We start from the raw sequence: 16,967 nt of genomic DNA, 5'->3' as shown, positions 1-16,967 counted from the left end.
CCCTGAAGTCGAGGCCAGATGAATCCAAAACGTGGGGCATCTGGGAGCCCCATTCCCAGAAAGCCGTCAGCACAGATTGAACAAACATGACATATTGATCATTATGGAACCTGTAATTGGTGACCAAAAGCACAGTGTGGCTTTAAAGGTCCTCCTGAGTAGTTGCAATCATTTTGTTTTTAAAGAAAGCTGCTGGTTTTCCTAAATTCATGCTGCCCTCTAGTGGCAATGCTCCTGACTTCAGACTTCAGAGAAGGAGGAAAAGATGAATGTGGAGATTAATGGGGGGAAGAGTGGAGGCAGTGGAGGGGTGAACTTTTTCCTTCTTTCTTTCCTCTCCTGTCTGAAAGATCTCTGAGTCCCTCGGTCAGAAACTGAGAGGGAAAACTGAAGCCACACCACCTGACCATTGCCCATTTGACTGACAGCCTGGTTTACGTGACCTCCATCAGTGAGGTGCACTGAAGGGAGTCCAGCTACCTTACCTGATTTGCATCCATCTTGGCATGCACTTTGGAATTCCCTCTGCCCATCAAACCCCATGTCAAACACACTCACACCGAACTGGCCTTGAATATTCAAGTTTCTCCCTGGAAAGTAGGTAAGAGTCAGCTTAAGTCTGGGTGTTGGTACTCTTTGACATCTTGTCCCGCAGGCCGTGTCCTGGAATTCAGAAACATTAGCTGGACTAGGAAGCAAAAGTTAGGTGGTGTCGGGTCTGGGACTGTGACCTTCAGGAAGTTACTTGGAACCTCATTTTCCTCCTCTATAAAATGAAGGACTTACCCAAAATGAAGTTCTTTAAATTTTGTCTCAGAGAGACTTGTTCAATGTAGGTAAAGAAATGCTTCTAAAGAAAATGTCCCATTCTGTGTGCAGCAAAATCACAAAGTATCTTTACAGGACTATAGTATAAGTAAATCATTGTTTAGGAAGTCAGAGTACAAACTGTTTCTGGCTTCATTTTAAGATGGCACAAACATGTAGCCGGAGAAGGAAAACCAAAATTGGGATTGCGAAGAAGAGTGAGCAGTGTTTTCTTTGGGGGGGCATGTTATTGGAGCCAGGTGATATTTACTATGGCATGTGTTCTGTTACATACATGTTCCTATTTGATTGAAACACAGTATGTAAGAGCCACTCATATTAGTGATGTTACAAAAAGGGGACAAGTGAGCCCACCTCAGACCTAGGATGCTTTCCCATCAGTCTCTGCCTACCAGCGCTATCCCCAATACAAAAATAATATATATTTTTTAAGCATTGACATCTGAGGAAAAGCATGTTGACTGTCTCCTTTCCAGGGTTCACACAATGCAAACATCCGCTGCCAGATAACTTTGAAAACTGTCAGCCTAATATTTCCTCGATGCGGCGAGGACTTAGAATGGCCAGGTCAGGTCTGGGCAGAGCCACACCATCTGCAATCTGAGTGTGGGGACCAGGGGCTCCAGGTGGGACCATGGAGCTGGTTACTAAGGATGCACTCAGAGGGGAAATTCCATCTCAGACTTGGACCGGCTTTTACATTTCCCACTAACATTATTGAGGGAAAACCTTGCCCTGCCTTTTTCTCCTCTCCTGCCTTTCCTACCTTCTTCTCCTCTTCTGAAGATGACAAGGCTCATTTCAGTGGCCCTGAGAGCCCGGAGTGATTTCCACGGGCTCTGGCTTGTTACATGTCACCTTGTCTGCCCACTCACCTGGCCATTTGTGCAGCCGTCTCCAGGCTGGAGGCCGGCTTCTGGGCCCCGCGTTCCTATCACCCTCAGTACAGATGCTGCCAAGACCCTTTCCCTGCTGACGGCTTCCTTCTGCGTTTCCTTCCCTGCAAACACGCTGGTGAGACTTGACAAAGCCCAGTATTTGTCCCGGCCGCTTTCATAATCTGTTCTGTCTCGGTGGGAAGTTTAACCTGCCACCAGGCCTCACTGCAGGAGTCGGGGCACTGGGGCCCAATGCCCTCTTCTCAAAGGGCTATGCTGCCTGGCGTTGGCTTTTATCTTTCTTTCAATATATGGACGCTCCCTCAGCCTCGATTGGGTGGCCCATACTGTGTGTTTTTGACTGGTGCTTCGTAGAAAGCAGCATGTCACAACCCCATGGGTCTGGAGTATTAATCTTTGTCCTGCATACTTTTTGTGCTGAGAAATGAATAAAAATTATCATTTACTTTAATTTAGGATAAATATTGCTGGTAAACATAATCACCTGAAATAAAACTGGCAGCAAGTGAAAGTGACTGAGATTTATATTTTGTTGGCATACTGAAAACTGCACAAATTCCTGGGAAGGAAATCGCCTTGGTAGAAATAATAAAAGCAAAATGAAATCGAAATGAGCTAAAATTACACACAATAAAAGGTGTTGACTAATCTTTAATGGAGGATGCAAGTCTTCCCATCACAATTTAGATATGCAAAATTTTCTTTAAGGAAATAGGACTTTATAAACTACGTACTCCAAGAGACTTGGAAGACAATCTGTGAAACTTGATATTTGGCAAATGCTGACTGTGGACTTTAATCTTAATGTACAAATTACATGGGAAAGAATTGATTCCATCAAAAAGAACTTCAATAAAATAAAAATGAAAAGGTTAAAAATAGAATATGGTTGGATTGATTTTAAAATTAAGGAAGTACATAGACACAGACAACAGTATGGTGATTACCAAGAGGGAAAGGGGTGGGTGGGGGAAGGTAGAAGAGGGGAGGTATAGAAAAATAAAGAAAAATTAAGGAATGAATTGGTTAAATGGGGCTTGCTCTGAATAGTTAATGCTTTTTGAAAGAGAAATTACTAGGCTGGTTTACATGTTTATATTCATAAGCCTCAAGCCAAAGCATCCCTTGGGTCAAATGGCAGAATTCAAATGTCCACCACTGCACACTATCAGGGTCAGCCCGCAGGGCCTGCACACTCTTTTTTTTAAAATGTATTTTATTGTTGAAAGTATTGCAGACATCCCCCTTTTCTTTCCCCATTGACTCCCTCCATCCCACACCCACCCCTCCTAGGCCTTCGCTACACTATTGTCTGTGTCCATGGGCTATGCATAGATGCATATAAGTTTCCCATAAATCTCTCCTCCATCCCCCCCTCCACTTCCTCATCCCCTGCCTTCCCTCTGAGATTCATCAGTCTGTTCTATGCTTCTGTGTCTCTGGATCTATTTTGTTTATCATTTTATTTTATTCATTAGATTCCGCATATGGGTGAGATCCTGTGATACTTATCTTTCTCTGACTGGCTTATTTCGCTGACTGGTCTTCATGGGTTGTTTTGTATAAGGAAGGAGAAGAGTGTGAGAGAGCATACGCATTTGCAAGACTAGGGAGCATCGTTTAGGCAGCACTGTGTGAGGTGTCACTGAAGGATTTAGCAAGGACAGTGTGCCCCTGGTCCGTGGAGAAGACGTTTTGGGGGTTAGCAAGCATTTTGCGACCATGACCTCCCATTCCAACCCAAGATTCGGGTCATAAACTGAGACACTTGCCTGAACTCCCACTCAGCTAGTGTGGGAAGGAAGTGTCACTCTCTCCTGTGCCTTCTCTACCCTCCCCGGGGAGAAGGGGCAGGGGGGAGGTCAGGACAAGAGCCTGTCCCCCTTTTATCCTCAGATGGGCCTGGCATGGAGTATGGACGTGGCTCTCCTGGCACAAAATCTGCTCCCAAGCAACCCCTTCCTTTAAGGCCTTTCAACATCTCTCTTCTTTTCACTTTGCCTTAGTATTTAAGTAGCTTACACTGAAGCAGGATGTGCGCGGGGCGCCTGTAACTCCGCAGGCTCTGCTCAATCCCGTGTGGTATCCACAGCGAGCTGATAGCTCATCACACGGCTGACCTCGGGGCAGGGCTCCAGCCGCTTCCCAGGATTGTAAAACATGGGTGTTTATTCCTCCCAGGCCCCAGCTCACTCACAGCTGCACACAACAGAGAGCGAGGAGTGTGCTTTCCGGGGACTGTCCTTTCCTGGGGACGGTGTGGACAGCTCTTAGGGCTGGATGATAGCGTTCAGGGCACTTCTCTCCTTGAGCGGACGGAGTGATCACTTTGTTTTCCCGGGAGAAAAGTGTTCAGCATAAAAACAGCACCTGTGTTTAGCAACTGAAGCTGCTGCCTTCTCTTATTTTGCCTCCTTCTTTAGTAAGGCAACCATTTCATCTGGATGTGTTTTTAAAGCATTTCAAACATCTGTGCTGCTACCAGAGATTAAAGTATGAATGTTCCACAATTGAAATTCCTAACATTGTGGATTTTGTTTACATTGTATATGGATGATCATTTTGATGATATTAATGTATCTAGTCTACAAATATTCACTGGATACATCCTCTGTATGAATACTGTTTCAGGCAACTGCGTATTATTAGAAACTGGGCAGGAGTGAGTATTGTAGAGGTGACTGCCAATGGGGATGTGTAGTGTCACCTGGAAGCATAGTTCTAGAACAGTGGTTCCCAACGTGGGCACAGGCCCCACAGGGAGGGGAGCAATTTGATTTTTAAGAGGGGCAATTCGAGCATGAGTTATTAACAGTGAATTTTTGCATTTCTTTTGGTTCTAGAGGCCTCATATACAGTCTATAAATATATATTGTGACATATTTATGCATTTCAGTTCTCTATTATATGTTTTGCAACTTTATTTGCTATTTTTTCATATCACTTCATATTACTATTATTTTTTAACAGTTTCTTAGTGATTTCTTCCTCAGTACTTCAACTGTCCTTTCATTCTTTTATTTCTTGCTTTCATGGAAGCCATGTTCTTTGGAAGCTTGTTTAGATCAAGGTAATGGCCTTTATGGCTTCCTCCACATGAATAGGAGTTAACATTTGAACAATAAGAATTATATGTCACAGGGTGGGGCATCTGGATTTTAGACATGCTTAAGTGGGGCATGGCCAAAAACAGGTTGAGGACTACTATTCTAGAACGTTCCATAAGGGACCAGAGAGATTTTCTGGATACTCCTTCCCTCTCTGCCAATGGACCCACCCACCTCTTCCTAACACTGTCATCACTTTTTCAGAGGTCGTGAAGAGTCTAGCTCAGCTGTGGGCAAACTACGGCCCACGGGCCGGATCCTGCCCGTTTGAAATGAATAAAACTAAAAAAAAAAAAAAAAAAAAAAAAAGACCGGACCCTCTTATGTAATGATGTTTACTTTGAATTTATATTAGTTCACACAAACACTCCATCCATGCTTTTGTTCCGGCCCTCCGGTCCAGTTTGAGAACCCATTGTGGCCCTTGAGTCAAAAAGTTTGCCCACCCCTGGTCTAGCTCCTTCCTTCACTCTTGCAGATTAAAGAACAGGCGTCCATCTGTGAGCAGCCCGCAGTTCCTTGCCTTGTAGAACTTGCTGATTATAACTACTACCATCACAAACAGAGTAAAACCTGCTTGTCATTACACAGCTACTCTTACAAGCATTGGTGAGAATAGCATTTAAAATGGTGAATACCAAAGCTAACATTAATAAGGTTAATAAAATTGATATTTTATTTTACTGATAGAGGTTTATTGACTCAACCTATACTGCATCATCAAATAAGTGTATATATTTGTACTAGAGGCCCAATTCGTGGATTCGTGCACCAGTGGGGTCCCTCAGCCTGGCCTGCGCCCTCTTTCAATCTGAGACCCTTGGGGGAAGTTGGACTGCTGGTTTTGAGGGATATCGTAATGCTGCAAGTGGCAGGCAACCGGGGCCAAGCGCCTGCTGCTGCTGCTACTGCTCAGTAGCACTGCCGCAGAGGCGGGAGAGGCTCGCCAGCAGTGAGCCCAGCATCTGGCAGCTAACTCTTGTGTTGAGCATCTGCCCCCTGGTGGTCAGTGCATGTCATAGCGACTGGTCAACTGGTTGGTCTATTGTTCAGTCGCTTAGGGTTTTATATATATAGATGAATAAAGACTATTATTTTGTCACAACTAAAATGCACATGATAAACCACTAAATCTGATATTTAGTCTTAGTTCTGTTGACTATGGAATTAGGAGATTTGAGTCAAAGCTAGCAAGACACAGGCTAGGTGGCAAGCACTTCCCAGCTCAGAGCATGAAATGCACTGCAGAAAGTTGATGGGTGTTCTTTTGTTGGGGGTTTTGAGATCCAGCAGTGCTCCCCTTCTATACATTATGGGACTCTGGCCTGATGGGTTTCAAGAGCTTATTTAGTCCAAATGGAATTTCTGATGAACTCACCATTGGATATGCCCGCTACATCAGGCAAGATCGGCCCTGCCATCCTCATCTTCATAAGGGAGGAACTGGGAAATATTAATTCTTCTACTTCCAAGCTAAAATGAACCTCAGAGATTATCTGGCCCTTAGCCCTCACTTTACAAATGGGGAAACCAGCCCAGTGAAGAAAAGGGCGGTGGACATGATCACATGACTCTTGGGGCAGAGCTGGGTCTAACTGTAGATGAGCTCCACCTCTTCTTAGCAACTGGAGGTGCAAGGCCCTCCAGGAGGCCAGGGAGCCCTGGGTCTTTGCTGGACTCTGCATGCCTGGGTCAGGACGCCCCGCCCCCCACCCCCCCACACACTCGGGGTTCTCCCCAGCAGTGTCTCCAGAACCATTCCTGCCCTCGCAGCCTTGCAGCCAAGGAGAAAGGCAGATCCAAGGTCATAACTTAACCTGCATAATTAGAACATTCATTCCAGAGGGGGAAACATTTAAAAGATAAAGGGCCTCTTTAAAGCAGATTCTTCCCCAAACATTTCCCCCCATAATTATAGTTGTGAGAAGTTATGGCGATGGCGGAGCTGGCTACTTAAGAAAAATTAGGACTCTCATTTGGCAGGAGAGGATTTCCCAGGGGACAGCACACTGTCATTTTTTTAGGGCCCCCAGAAAGGAACCACACGCCTATGGCTACAGGCCGGCCTGATGCATGGCAAGTTTGCTTCACTGATTATGGCCAATCAATGCCTCCCCAGAGAACGAAAAGCACTTCATATGTTGTTCCCCCTCCAGTCCCCAGACACAGGAGTTCGAGGAGATAGAAACAAGCGGATGCATTGGAGATGCACAGGGAGACCCCCGCCTACTGAGCCACCACCACGGTAGTGACCACCGCCTACCGAGTCCCAGCCTGCGCGCCTCCCCAGCAAAATGCCTCTGCCAGCAAGGTGTTCCCTCAGTAATTGTCACAGTTTAAGGCAGTAATCGTGACAGGAGGAGGGGCCATGGGGAGAGCAGGAAAGAGAGTCACACGCCACCACCTGCCTTAACTTCTGAGCAAATCCTCCTGTTACAAATAACCTTCGTGATAAATAAAGTGCTATGGCCACCTATGGGGCTGTGTCTTTATTTTCTTCTTTGTTAATTTCATTTATTAATTTATTTAGCAGAAAAGTTCCATTTGGGGGGTAATCACTTCCCAACTGTGAGCTCGGTCAGATAGGAGTCTCAATGGAGACGACACTTGTGTAATTGTAGGCGGTTCAAGTTTAAAAATTTCAGCCTGATTTGGACTGTCACTGGCCGGACCACCTCTCTTCCCAGAGGAGCACCAGCAGGGCAGCTGGATTTAATTTTCCGCTGCTGGACGGTCCCTGTGCTGTCCTGGGGCAGCCCACAAACTGAGTGGCTTCCCTTTAAGGATGTTATTCAAGGTGACAGCTTCTCACATGTTGACACTCTGATCACCCTCAGTAGCCAAGGTATCGGGGGGAGGGGGTGAGTGGGCTCCTCCTGCAAAGTCCAAATTTATGGACTGAGGTCATCCGCAGGCCCCTTGACCCCAGCGCTCTCACAGACAGGGCTGCCAGGACCTTTACAGCCACAGCGAGTTTTGTAAAGACATCTGGGGAGAAAGTCTGCAGGAGCGGGTGGAGGAGACCCCAGTGATAGGGAGTGATGTCAGCTTTTGTTAGAGCCGCAGACAGCGTTAGAATATCCTTGGCATAATATGGCGCTGGTATCTCTGTCAGCATCTCTGTTTTCTGTCACCACGCACAATCCTGGGCCTGTCTCCTGCCCTGACAGTGTCTGTTCAGATCAGGGTATTGCCCGCACAGAGACCAGCCCTGCTCCCTGCCACACAGCCCCTTTGTTTGAAGTCTGCCCTTTTGTCATTAGTGCACTTGGTGTCTATTTAAATCTGACAGTGAGTGTGGTATCTGTTTTCCCGTCAAGAGATCATTGACAATATTAATACCTCATGTCCTTGCCTCGTTTTCTAAGCTCTGACACCTCCCTGCGTCTCCTGCATTCATCAGGCAGCCTCTCTCACCAGGATGCCTATAAACCGACTTGCTTCCAGGCCCAAAGCAGCCCCTAAAACAGGACTTTTATCAATGCCAACCAGAGAGAAGGACCGGGAGCATGGCTCAGAACATGTCACCTTCCTCCACGTCAGGGCCCGTGTTCCAGGAGTAACAGCCTATTTCCTGGATGGCATGTGAGGCCCAGTTTTCATCTAGGCCAGATCCGGAGCTGGGGTTTACCATGGGGAGAGGGCAGAGAAAGGAAATCCAATCTGAATGTGCGGGGAAGTTTGCAGGAGGGAATGAATACACCCACTGGCGTGTGGTGTGTGTGTGTCTGCCTTGCATTCTTTTACTCAAGAGCAAGACTGTGCTCTTTATAATATCTGACAGCCCTATCCATTTTTTTTTTTTTTGTATAAAAATGCATGCTGTCCTGGTGCTGTAGAGAGATATTAACATGTCTCCGCCTCATTCTTCCAGATTCTTCATGGGCGAATTTGAGTCAGTTATGCTTAAGGAAGCCCCTTGTGGATTTTCAGAAACATCTGAGACACTCCCACCCAGGCCTGTAGGGGGTGCTATTCCTGGAACAGATTCTACCAGCCAAGCCCACAGACAGGTCTGGGCGCTGGGAACAATGTCAGTCCCACCCGAGGTGCTACACAGCTAAGCCCAATAAAGAGAAGAGCTCAATGGCAATAGCTAAAAGAATCATCTGGGCCTGAAAAAAGGATTCGGGGAGGTTTGATCCAAGCTCAGTGTTTCCAGGCACCAGACCCAAATTCAAAAACAGAAACTGGGGGTAGGGAGCTGAGGAGAAAGCGTGGCCAAGGGGGACGTGTGGGCCTCAGCAAACTTGCTCATGGGAATGTGGTAAAAAGTAGAAGGAATGAGAGCATCACCAAGACCAGTTTGGAGGCCATGGGAGAGTATCATGCTCTCACCAACTCTCGGATTCTGTGACCCCAGCAGTTCCCAGCTTTGTCCCAAGTCATTCAAACCTAGGAGCATCTGCCCTGTCCTTAAAAGTTTCGGAGTCATTTTTTAATCCTTAATTAAGAAGAAGGTTTAAAGTTCTGCAATGGAGAAATATCTCTTATACAATCACCAGATATCTACTACTTAGAACTTGTAATGTGAAGGACCTGGATAATTTCAAATGCTAATTTATCCCAAATGAAAAATAGCTGGTGATTGTTGGTTTCCTACTACCACACTGATGGGAAAATCATACATATAGGTAGCTATTTTTATAGGCCGATTTGTGGCTCATGAATTAATGTTTTATGGACATTTCTTTGTTGTTTTTTTCTTTCTGGTTATGCACACATCAGAGACTCAAGTGCTATTAGTAACAAGACAGCTGCGGAGCCGATTTTTAAGTTTTTCTAAAATTAGAAGAAAAAACAAGGTGGCAAAAATCAAATTGTAGTTTAAATATTTTCTTGGAAAAACTTATTTTTCCTTAACAATCCTACAAAGCTTTTCTAATAACTATGGCAGGTGATTTCTTATGGATATTTAAAATAAATATTGAGTTGATTAAAAGGTTTGAACTTATTCTAAGGGTATTTTTCATAGTTAAGTCCTCCCATCACTTCCTTGAGTGAAAGGAAAGCTGTATATGGAGCATACAATTATTTAAAATAAAACTGAAAATCATGCCTAGCTGGTTTGGCTCAGTGGGTAGAGCATTGGCCTGAGGACTGAAGGGCCCCGGGTTTGATTCTGATCAAGGGCACATGCCAGGGTTTCGAGCTCGAACCCCAGTGTGGGGTGTGCAGAGGCAGTCGATCAATGATTCTCATCATTGATGTTTCTCTCTCTCTCCCTCTCCCTTCCTCTCTGAAATCAATAAAAAATATATATTAAAAAAAAAAGAAAATCAAATGCATTCCTACCTGAGACTACAGTTCAGCCTGTGAGAAGGATCCCTTAACGTCCAGGCTCTTGTGACTTTCCATGTGGCATGTTGTCAGTACCACCCTCTTTCTTAATCATCCCCTTAAGTGCTTGATGCCCCTGGGAACTGGAAGGTAATAATATTGACTCATGACAGAGGACTGAAAACAGTCACACTCAGGGAAGACTGTGCCACATCTTTTGCTTGGATTGGGCCCGTCTTTAAATTCTTAATTTTCCATTTTTAAAAACTGCTAAGGGAACCTGGAGAGAGGAGGGGGTTATGCTTTCTTTTGAGGAGTAAGTGGCCAAACTAGAAAAGTCTCTAAAATGTGGAAGAGACATCAGGGGGGAAACCACGATATTCTGGGCGCCTGTGCTCTGCTGACATTTCATTTGAATGTCGACGGTGAGGACACGAAGGGAGGGTCCTTCCCTGTGGGACTTACTCCTTCTGCTGCCACCGTGGGATCTGAACTGTGTTGTGTTCTGCTTTGCAGCACCTATTCGCTTCCTGCTGGACTGTGGTTTGTAACGACGTGTCTCCTTCTCTTGGCAGGTGTCCTGGGGAAGTGTCGCTATGTTTACTATGGGAAGAACTCGGAGGGCAACAGGTTTATCCGGGATGACCAGCTCTGAAGGCAAGTTCTGTACGCCTTAGCCCATGTCATGAGGATTTACCAGTAAGCAAAAAGGGAAAGCAGAAATAAAGAAAAAGCTGAAGAAAAAAGACAGTGCCCACACGGCATCTCTGTGGGAAGGCTACCACTTCGGCTTTTGGTACCTTCTGCTGACTTCGCCAGGCCTGTCAACATCATCTTTCTGCCTTAGACTGAGTGGTCACATAGAGATTGACATGATTGCCCTTAAGCAGGTCTCATCCACCACAGTGACAGACAGCAGCGGCGAAGCACCAGGGCTGACAGGAGGAACACCATGATAGATTGCCTGGCCCTCCACAGCTCACGGGGGAGCAGAGGTCACACCTGGGGCCTCCGTGAGCATGCTCAGTGGCTGTAATCAAGTGAGAGAGACTGTCTTCAGCTTGCCTCCCGAGTAGAGATCCCTCTGATACCGTTGTCCTGGGGGTTTCCTTTTAGTGAAATAGTTGCCATTTTGAGGAAGCCCACTCTCTTTTATTCCTTGTAATTATTTATCTCATATTCTCCATGCCCCTCCCCCTTCTTTAGTATCTTTATCACAGGTTTGCAGTTTTTCAGAGAGCAGAAGGTGTACGTTCTTAGCCAGGCCATTCATGTATGGCCAGTTTCATGCTGTCACACTTTCTGAATTGGAATAACTAGCTTTCCCTAAATCCCTGACTACAAAAGCATGGGATTGACCTTGTTCTGTTGTAAGTCCATGTCTTGCCTTGAATACTTGGCAGTGTCAGGCATCTTTTCCAGGACCAGGTTCTGGGTATATCAGGGACTTTTAATATTTTTAATTAATTAATTAATTCATTCATTCATTCATTCACTCATTCATTTCTAACCACACATACCTCCTACTATATCTATGGCCATAGTTGTGTTTGGAGCTAGCTTGCTCCTTTGGGTGCTAGTTCAAGGTAGCAAGATGATAAAAGAAAGTGGTGCATCAGAAGATAAGAGAGAAGGGAAGACTATAGAAAATGTCTACTAGACCGAACAGTTTTAATGGATGCCACAAATCCTTTCAATTTGGTATCTTTCTCAGGATCTCTCAGAAATTAAATCCACAGCTGGTGCACCTCGGACCATATTCCAGCACCAATGTTTCAAGGAAAATAGCATGATCGGACTGTTTGGGGGCTTTAGTGTCATTTAATATATTAGTACAGCAGTAAAATCGCTCTGGAAGATACTGGAAATGTTGGTTGCTTCTGACATGACAGCATTTATTTTTGCTTCTATTAAGACCTGGTGTTCATTGTATCTCCCAGTTTTGTTTAGTTTGAGGACAGAAAAACCTGAAAGAGAATCCTTCTAGTTATAGGTATCAAATAACTAGAGTTGCTATTGTTAAACTGTTTGGGGAGTCAGGATCCCTGAAACACCCAAGAAGAACCTGTTTTCTCAGTTCTAGCCCATTTACATGGACTCAGGTACTGAGTCAACACAGTCCTTGGATGACTTGCATGGGGCCTGGCCAGAGTCCCTCTTGTAGATTATGTAACCTTTGATCATCAGATATTTAGTTTAAAATCCTCAAGACCATTAAGGGAGGATATTGAATGTCTGCCTTTATTTCTCAAATCCATGAATAACCAGAGTCAAGTACCTTTTTTTTTGTTTTTGATCTATAAAACAGCATTGGGATCATGCTTTAAATTAGCTGCATTGGGTCCCACCCTAGTTCTTTGTTTTGTCCTTGGCATATTATGGGCAGCCAGAGTTCTGCGCAAGGGCAGCTAGACTAGTCCCATGTCATATCCAATCTCACGGCACATATATCCTTGTCTTTATAAAAGGCTTTAACCCTGCCTCAAACAATAAAAAAGCACTTGTGAACTGACCACAGAATTTTTCCATCTTTATTTTTCTCACTTGTTTACTTTTCTTAATGTCAGAACCATTTGTATCATACGCAGGAATGTCTCCCTCCGTGAGAGCTTTGGAGGCAAAAAATATTTTTGGAGTGAGTTATTGACCACATTGTTTCCCTCTCTTCGGGTTGTTTATGTTCTTCCAAAATGGTGTAATAACTTTAATTAAGATTAGCTTTAATTATAATTTACGCAAAAGCCATCACTACAGTATATTCATCTTAATGATAGGATTGTAGTGAGTTTTGTTTCTCTTAAAAAGGGAATATGGTAATGAATTCATGTTGTGTCATTGGCGATTCCACTGTTTGTTAAGCAAGATTTGCTGGCCTGGAGTTATTGGTCTGCACCGGCAGAGAAGGAAGCCATGTTGTGTGCTTATCTTAACTCCATAGACATTTCTCAAACCTTGTTTTACAAAGAAGAGGATTAGAAGGTAATAAGTTCAATCAAAACTCATACATCTTTCAAATGCTTTTTTTCTACCCTTGGTCTTTCTGCTTTTTACCCTGTTCCACCGAGCGTTTTCTTTGGGGACCATGGTGTCCCTGAGTCCTCTCTCCCAGGATGCTGATCTGACTTGAGAGCGACCTGCATCCTGGAGTCTTCTGTTGCCTCAGCAAAGTCAGAGCGGACTGTCTTCTTCCCAAGGAACATAATTTTATAGAACAATTTGTTCCTTGAGGAATAATGTTTTAGATTGTGGGGAATCCTATTAAAAGTACAACTATTACAATCATTTGCTTTTACTTTTACCAGCCTTGCTCATAAACCCTCCATCTGTTTGTGGCTTTAAATAGAGGCACATTATAGGAGATTATCACTCGATCAGTCTGCACATCTGAGTGTGGTGCACTTTCACATACTCATGTGTAGCAAGGAGTAAAGGAAAGCAAGCCACAGACTCTGATGGAGGGATTTTTTTTGCTTGGTTTTTCCATCTTTATTAGTGTGTGTGTGTGTGTCTGTGTGTTGGGTAGGGAGGGTTTCCATCAGAGATGCAGCTTGCAGAGTTTCAAGGGGAAAATGTCTTTCTTGTTTCTTCTAAGAAGTAATTTGACTATCTTTGTTTTTTGTTAATATGCAGATTAATAGGGCTCTTTTCATCAAAACAGTAGCAGTGCTCAGTAGTCAGGACTCACACGAGCAGCCTCAGTCACACCTGCATCACTGCCCACTGCCCACTGCCCACTGCCCACTGCCCACTGCCCGGGGGGGACCGCGCAGGGCCCATGGAGAGTGTTCCATGTTGTCTGTCCGTCACAGCTGACCTAATGTGACATTCACCAGCTGCTTCTCCTAGCTCTGTCTCCCAGAGAAAGCCTCACCAAAGAAGGTTCTTTCCATTGCCTGATTCAGCTCTAATTGGCCCAAATACCATGTTGTAAAGTGACTAAGACCTGGACCAGGAAATGAGACCAGAGCACAGAACATGTTGGTTACATGTTTGCGTGACAAACCAACCATCAGCCCTGGGTGGAGTACTGCATGTCACTTCCAGTGCCCCAGCAAACACCTAGGGCAGGGGTCGGCAAACCGTGGCTCGAGAGCCACATGCGGCTCTTTGGCCCCTTGAGTGCGGCTCTTTCACAAAATACCACGTGCAAGCGTGCACGTACAGTGCGATTGAAACTTCGTGGCCCATGCGCAGAAGTTGGTTTTTGGCCTGGGTGAGTCTATTTTGAAGAAGTGGCGTTAGAAGAAGTGGGGGTATGTTCGCTGAGGTCGACTCCTCAGATTGAGGACGTTTTTAGCAAAGGCCAGTTTAGGAGTACCCTAATTAAGTTAATAACAATGTACCTACCTATATAGTTTAAGTTTAAAAAATTTGGCTCTCAAAAGAAATTTCAATCATTGTACTGTTGATATTTGGCTCTGTTGTTAATGAGTTTGCCGACCATTGACCTAGGGGATTTGAAGAACATTAAAAGACAAGTCACCTGTCCAAACATCCCATCTTCCTACAAGTTTATCTGAAATTTTCCAGTGTTAGTGTTTTCCTTTGGGTAACTATAATTCTAAATGTTAATTTGTCACTTCGTGGATGGGGTAGGTAATAAATTATGTTATTCATACATATTAGCATTGCTACTCTTTCTAAAGTAGCATGGCATGTGGCCTGGAGGACATGTAACCTAGGACAAGGGAGTTTTGCTAAGAAAGAAGAGAGAAAATGCTAAGTATGGAGTGTAGTGGGGTAAGCTGCTAAAGTAGGGCTGATGCAAATGGGAATAAACTGAATTATGCCAAAGGAGATGAAGAAGCAGAGCTCCGCGTGGAATTAAAGTGTGGGCGCAGTGGCCAGGGGCACACAGGGAGCTGAGGGAACAATGAGAGAGGAAGGCAAGGGACAGTTTTCTGTCTGCCGTGTGTTCATCCAAACCTCCATCTCTGGAGGATCTTAAAGCCAAGACTATAAATGCAATTCTTCCTATCACTGAGCGACAGCGGAGTAACGTTTTTATGAAGTTTGAAAATCAACTAGAGTAATGTGTGGCCCAAGACAGTGTTTATGTTGAATTTTAATAAGAAACATATCAATACTTTGAAACAGAAATACTTAACTTTTCAAATATTGTTACTGTAAGTTAGTAGCACTTGCACTTCTGAAGTGATTCAAGCTAAAACCTACACTAAGACTCTTGGGATGCCCTGTTATCTAGATACAGTAACTTGGTTTTCACGTGTTAGCAAATATCTTTTGAGAGCCTATGATGTATATACATTTTAACTTTATATGTATTGTCTTTGGGGGAGGATATTTACAATTTTGATGTGATCAACTGTCTTAATTTTTATGATATATGTATGGGAGAGTTACAGGGGCTGTGATGTGTCTGAGAAATTCTTTAATATCTTAAAATCATAAAGTTATTCTTCTACAGTTTCCTTTAAAAGTTGTAAAGTTTTGCCTTGAATATTTAGGTGTTCTAGTCCTTCTGGAATGGACTGTGTTGGTGTGATGCAGGGTCATAATTAAACTTTTTGATTACATCGCTGGCTTATTGTTCTGCTTCTTTTTTTATCCTTTTCAATGCCATCCATTTTTGTAATTGCTAAATTTCTGTATGTATTTGGAATTGTTTCTGGACTGTCTGTTTTATTCAATCTGTGTAATTGCCTTGCTTATATCAGTATTACCTTATTCTAATTGCTATGGTTATGTGAATTTTGCCTTCCCCTTTCCCTCCAGCCCTCCCTCCCACCCTTCCTTATTCCTTCTTTCTTCCTTTCATCCACTTCATTGAAGAATGTTTAGATACAGTAGAACAATAAGTGCCCTCATTATAAGAGTTCAATAATCATGACAAATACATACACTTGTATAATCACAATGCCAATCCAGATATAAAACATTCCCATCACCCCTGAAAGTCCCCTTACACTCCTTTACAGTCACAACACCCAACCCTACTCAACAACTGGCTTGTTCCTGTCGCTATAGATTAGTTTTGCTTTTTCCAGAACTTCATATATATGGAGTCATATAGCATATACTTATTTTTTGTCTGGGTTCATTTGTTAAGTATTCTATTTCTGGGGTTTGTCCACATTGTTGCTTGTTATTGCTGAGAAGTACTCTAGTGTATGAAGATACCACGATTCTTTTTTCCCCTTTCCTTTGTGGACATTTGCTTTTTTTCAAATTTGGGGATTTTTTTTTTCATATGCTTTTATTGTGGTAAAATATACATAACATAAAATTTTAACTATTTTTAAATATATAATTCAATGGCATTAAATGCATTCACAATATTGTACAACCCTCACCACTATCCATTTCTAGAAATTTTTCATCATCTTGAACAGAAATCCCACATGTATTAAATAAAACTCCCCATTTCTCCCTTCCCCTAGCCCGTGGTAACTTTATTACACGTTCTGTATCTATGAATTTGCCTATTCTGGGTATTTCATACAGGTGGATTCATACAATATTTATCCCTTTGTGTCTGGCTTATTTCACTTAGAATGTTTTCATAGTTTATCCATGTTGTGGCATGCATAAGAATGTCATTTCTTTCAAACATGAATAATATTCCATTGTATGTATATACCACATTTTGTTTATCCATCCATCTTGATGGATATTTGGGTTGTTTTTAATCTCTTGGCTATTTTGAATAATGATGCTATGAACATGGGATACAAGAATCTGTTTAAGCCCCTGCTTTCAATGCTGTTGGGTGTATACTCAGGAGTGGAGTTGCTAGGCTATGTGGTAACTCTCTATGTTTCACTCTTTGAGGAATTATCATATTGTTTTTTACAGTAACTGCAACATTTCCAACAAGAATATACAAGGGTTC

At 43.6% G+C, this 16,967-nt stretch overlaps 1 protein-coding gene across 1 annotated transcript in view; it reads left to right on the top strand.

The window, feature by feature from the left end:
- The window catches only part of LRMDA (leucine rich melanocyte differentiation associated), a 1,011,348-nt gene that overhangs the window by 988,036 nt on the left and 6,345 nt on the right, over positions 1–16,967 (top strand). Inside the window, exon 7 of the mRNA XM_081105319.1 lies at positions 10,690–10,771. Coding sequence (XP_080961445.1) covers positions 10,690–10,769 — 80 coding nt within the window. The 3' untranslated portion in view covers positions 10,770–10,771. The remainder of the gene's footprint in view (positions 1–10,689; positions 10,772–16,967) is intronic.

This window comes from Myotis nattereri (assembly GCF_964212035.1).
Source record: "Myotis nattereri genome assembly, chromosome: 13".
Classification (NCBI taxonomy): Eukaryota; Metazoa; Chordata; class Mammalia; order Chiroptera; family Vespertilionidae; genus Myotis; species Myotis nattereri.
Note: the sequence above shows the minus strand (reverse complement) of the source record. Positions and strands in the feature narration are given on the sequence as shown.